General features: G+C 55.1%; 1 protein-coding gene across 1 annotated transcript in view; it reads right to left on the bottom strand.

Moving 5' to 3' along the window:
* Positions 1-4,972, bottom strand: part of LOC114070475 (SH3 and multiple ankyrin repeat domains protein 3-like) — a gene marked incomplete at its 3' end in the record, with an annotated part of 81,688 nt that overhangs the window by 30,241 nt on the left and 46,475 nt on the right. The window contains exon 5 of the mRNA XM_027907913.1: positions 440-564. Within this exon, the coding sequence (XP_027763714.1) occupies positions 440-564 (125 nt within the window). The remainder of the gene's footprint in view (positions 1-439; positions 565-4,972) is intronic.

Genomic DNA, 4,972 nt, shown 5'->3' with positions numbered 1-4,972 from the left:
TGTGCCAATCCATGGTCACTCCACAGACTCCACATCCACCTGGCCTCATCCCAGCAACGCTCCCTTGGAACGGGCAGGACCTGTCCCACATCCCCTCCTGCCCCATCACTGCACACCTTTGTTGGAAACCCCCAAAATCTCTGGGATCCTTTGGAACCAGAACACGGAACAGACCAACAGAGCGACCAACACCTGGACCATTCTTTGGCTGCCTCACTGGAAGAGCCTCCTCTGTGGCTCTCAGAAACCCAGACTTGGCCTGTTCACAGCACACCCACCTGGCTCAGGACACTCCTGTCACCTGCAGGCCCCACAGCAACATCTCCTAGAGGTTCCTTCAAGCACAGCCCCCAAAGCATCAATTAATGAATGTTCTCTCTTCAGAACCACTCCTCAAACCGAGCAGGCGGGCCCTGGAGGATGTTGTGGTCGCACTCACCTCGATCAGAAAGTCCCCCGTGCGCAGCCCCGCTCTCCAAGCGACTCCTTCCACGTCCACTGATTCCAGGTACTGGAGCGCTGGGAAGGCCGGGGTGGGGGTGAACTCCTCGATCGGGGTTTCAGCTGCAAGACACAAAGGGAGGGAGGGGTTGAGGGGATGGCCGAAAACGTCCCCGTCCCCGTGTGTCGGTTCAGACACACCCCTTGCCCGAGGCTCAGTGGGACAGCAGTGCCCACATTCCATTCACAGCCAGGGAATCAGGAGGGCTGGAAAAGCCCATGAGTCCATCGGGATCGAGTCCAACCATCCCCAGCACTGCCAAGACCACCACTGACCGTGTCCCCAAGTGCCACATCCACAGGGATTTGAAATCCCTCCAGGGGTGGGGACTCCACCTCTGCTCTGGGCAGCTGTGCCAGGGCTGGACAGCCCTTTCCAGGAAGGAATTCCCCAATATCCAACCTGCCCCTCCCCTGGCACAGCTTGAGGCCGTTTCCCCTTGTCCTGTCCCTGTTCCCTGGGAGCAGAGCCCGACCCTCCCCGGCTCTCCCCTCCTGGCAGGGACTTGCAGAGCCAGAAGGTCCCCCCTGAGCCTGCTTTGTGCTGGACCATCAGGCCTAGACAAGTTCTCATGACCCTAAATTATCCCAAAAATGCATTTTAAGAGCTGTGTCAACCCCTCTGATGAATCACAGAGCCCATGGTTGGCCTTGGAGTGCATCTCCTTCGATGTCAGGTCACTCCAGCCGACGTCACCCCCATTCTCCTCCGTTTCAGTGTCAGCAGACACTGACTTCACACAGATAAAGACAATTCCTCCTTTATTCTTTATTTACATATTTTAGGTAAGATTTTTTCCACTCCATGGACCAGCACCACACCAAGACCAACATCTCCTGACAGGATGTTAAATCTGCTGAGCGATCTCAGATGCTTTTCACCAACAGCTTTCCACGACTTCTCCCTTCCCCGGGAGCCAAGCGGCAAAGAGCTGACGAGCCACCCTCCCTATTTTTGGAAATGCCAATGGAATGTTCGATTCCTTCAGGACCTCCCCGGTGACAAATCCAACCCTCTGGCTCAGTGCTGACCAGCAAGTTCTCGGAATACTCCGGAGTTCAAAGGACCGCCAAGGTTTGGGGCAGAATTAAGCGCCCGTCGGGCCTGAGTGGAGAAGAGTGTGAGGGTGTGAGGTGAGAAAGACCCGGAGGGTTGAAAATGAGACTCAAACTGGCTGTGAAAGTCGAGTCAATAATTTACATAATGCTAATGAGACAGATGGTCCCTGTGGAAAAGCAGCACGAGGCGGGACCCGCGCTCTGCCCTCCCGGATCACACGCGCCCCAATCAAGCCACGGAAATGTTGAGTCAAGCCCTGCTCCCGGGGGAGGGTGGGGTTGGACAGATGACAATTTAATTGGTTTCCCAGCCAGGAGAAGGAGCCTGATGTGAGCAAACTGTGTTATCACACACTGGCTGTTCCCCCCCCCTCCACACACACACAATCCCGCTGCGTTTCCCAATGGAAAAATCCTAAATCAAAACCCTAAAATCCTGCAGCAGTCACCTGAGGGGTAGTTCAAGGATGCTCTTGGGATTCATAGAACCCCAGATTGGTTTGGGTGAAGGGGACCTTAAAGCCCATCCAGTCCCACTCCCTGCCATGGGCAGGGACACCTTCCACTGGTCCAGGTTGCTCCAAGCCCCGTCCAACCTGGCCTGGGACACTCCCAGGGATCCAGGGGCAGCCACAGCTTCTCTGAGCAAGGATGTAACCCAAGATATCAACTGTCAGGGAATACAGATGAAGTCAAGGGAGCAAATCCCAGCTCCCAGCCTGCTCTGTCAGCGTTATCCACGTGGCACTCCAGGCACAGCGCTTCCCGTGGGCTGGGAGCCTGAAGGCAGCAGCGAGTGCACGTCGTGATACACGAGCTGGGAAGTGTCACCAGGGCCTCAAAGGCTCAGCAAACAAGAAAATGAATCCTGATTTAAGAGCTGCATCCTCGTGGAACAAATTCCAGGAGCGTGGTTTAATCCAGGAAGGGGACACAGGGGAGGCAGAGTGGGTGGCACTGCCTGGAGTCCCCAGGACTTGGTCACAGGGACTCAAAATGAACTCAAACTCCTTTTCCATGGAGAGCAGGAGGTCTGGAAGGCTGAGTGCTCCTGGTGTCCTCAACATCCACAGCAGGGGATGGAGGAACTGTGACCCAGAATCATGGAATCATGGAATGGTTCCTCAAGGCCCATCCAACGCCACCCAAAGATTTTTGCCAATGCCAGTGACTTTAAACCTCAGGAAGCAGAATTTGCACCTCTTGAGGAGCCACCACAGCTCTGGTTGTGCAAGTTGGACGCTTCCTGGCCTTAAAAACACCTCAGTCTGGAATGTCCCACTGGAGGAATTCCAGCTCCAGCTGTGGGAGAAGACCTGGCAGAGCCCTGGGGCAACAAACCCCATCCCAGAGGCACCAAAATCCATCCTGGAGGCACCAAACCTCATCCTGGGGGGCACAAAATCCCATCCCAGGGGAACCAAACCTCCTCTTGGAGGCACCAAACCCCACCCTGGAGGCACCAAACCCCCTGTTGGGAACAGGGTGGATAATGTGGATATTTTAGTTACTCCTGATCAGGGTCTGCACAGTCGAGGCCTTTTCTGCTCCTCACCCCCATTCCTCGGGGCAGGTAATTAAGATCATCTCCTGAGTGTTGAAATTCCCAAGGCTCCTATAAAAGAGTGTCATAATCCAAATTCCAGGCTCTGCTGGGCCTTGTTCCCAGTTTTCCATGAGATCTCCACAAGGATCACATCACCCTTAACAGAGATGACCCAAAAACCCCCTGTCCCAACTCCTGCCCTTCCTGAGGGTCACCAAGTGTCCCAGAACTCCTCTGCACAAGAACCAAGGTCTGGAAACCATCAGTGAGCTCTTCATGTCCATGATGATCCCAGTGTTGCATCCCAAAATCTTGCTGGAGGGCCTGGGGACAACCAACATTCCCACTTCCCAGAGCGGCAGGAAGATCCTTGAGCTCTGACTGTACCCAGTCCCCCCAAAGTTAGGAAGAGGCTCCTGAGGTTCTCACAGGACAGGAAAGGCCTAAACCACCCTCAAAGGATGCACTAATCCCACAGATCCCTGCAAGTGCCGAGCCCTTACGGAATTCCCTGAGGGATCCAAATGTCTGGGATCCCAGTGGCTCTGGCTGCTCCTCACACAGGGATGAAAACCCAACACCTGAGGCTGAACAGCAAACAGGAACGTTCCTGGGAGGAATCACAGGAATCATGGAATCACTGAGGTTGGAAAAGCCTCCAAGCCATCAAGTCCAACTGCTCCCCAAGGCCACCACTGCCCCGTGTCCCCAGGTGCCACATCCACAGGGCTTGGAAATCTCCAGGGAAGGGGGAACTCCAAACCTCCCTGGGCAGCTGTGCCAGGGCTGGACAGTCCTTTCCAGGAAGGAATTCCCCCAATATCCAATCTGCCCCTCCCCTGGCACAGCTTGAGGCCGTTTCCCCTTGTCCTGTCCCTGTTCCCTGGGAGCAGAGCCCGACCCCCCCCGGCTCCCCCCTCCTGGCAGGGACTTGCAGAGCCAGAAGGTCCCCCCTGAGCCTCCTTTTCTCCAGGATGAGCCCCCCCAGCTTCCTCAGGAGTTCTCCAGACCCTTCCCAGCTCCCTCAGCTGCTCCTCTTTGGAATTGTGCTCCGAGGTGGGAGCAGCACTGGGCACAGGAGGGGCACTGAGGGGAGGAGGGCAATATGGGGGTCTTGGGGCCATGAGGAGCCCATGGATAAACCTGGACAATGGGTGTGGATCCCGTGCTGAGGCAGATGCAGGTGAAGCACCTGCCTGGGGAGAGGAGGGTGATAAAAGATTGATGTTTTGGGACGTATCAGGAGCCCTGCAGTGGATCAGCACGGAGCCTCCTTCCCACGGGATCAGCTGCATCAGGAGACGCACAAACCACAAGACGAAAGAACCTTGGAACTGGGGGAATAACGTGGTTCTCCCCAGACAAACAGACAAAAGCTCTGCCCTCAAGCAAAGTCTCGGAGCCATTTCCTTTTCCCTTCTTTAAAATACATTGTTCTTATTAACGATGATATCCTTGTTACCCATAAAATCATAGAATCCCAGAATGATTTGGTTTGGAAGGGATACTAAAGCCCATCCAGTCCCACCCCCTGCCATGGGAAGGGACACTTTCCACTCTCTCAGGTTGCTCCAAGCCCCATCCAGCTTGGCCTTGGACACTTCCACAGGTGGGATCTACTCCTTCCTTAGAGCGTAAATTCCCAAGTCAGGTGCTCCCTGTGCCTCTGCTCCCACGAAAACCCACCACAAGCTGATGCCAACAGGCACTGACTGGCCTGGGATTGCTATTCCTGTGTCCAGGAATGGGCAGAGTGGATTTGGAGGAGGTATGTGAGGAGCAGTCACTGTAACACCCCCTGCTCCCAGGATGGCCTCAGTTTAGGAATATTTAAGAATTAAATTACCAGGGAGACAGTGCCTGATG

Source organism: Empidonax traillii, unplaced genomic scaffold, assembly GCF_003031625.1.
Source record: "Empidonax traillii isolate 1590-97213 ecotype Southwest subspecies unplaced genomic scaffold, ASM303162v1 scaffold1572:size89801, whole genome shotgun sequence".
Taxonomy (NCBI): domain Eukaryota; kingdom Metazoa; phylum Chordata; class Aves; order Passeriformes; family Tyrannidae; genus Empidonax; species Empidonax traillii.
This window is presented reverse-complemented; position numbering and strand designations above follow the sequence as displayed.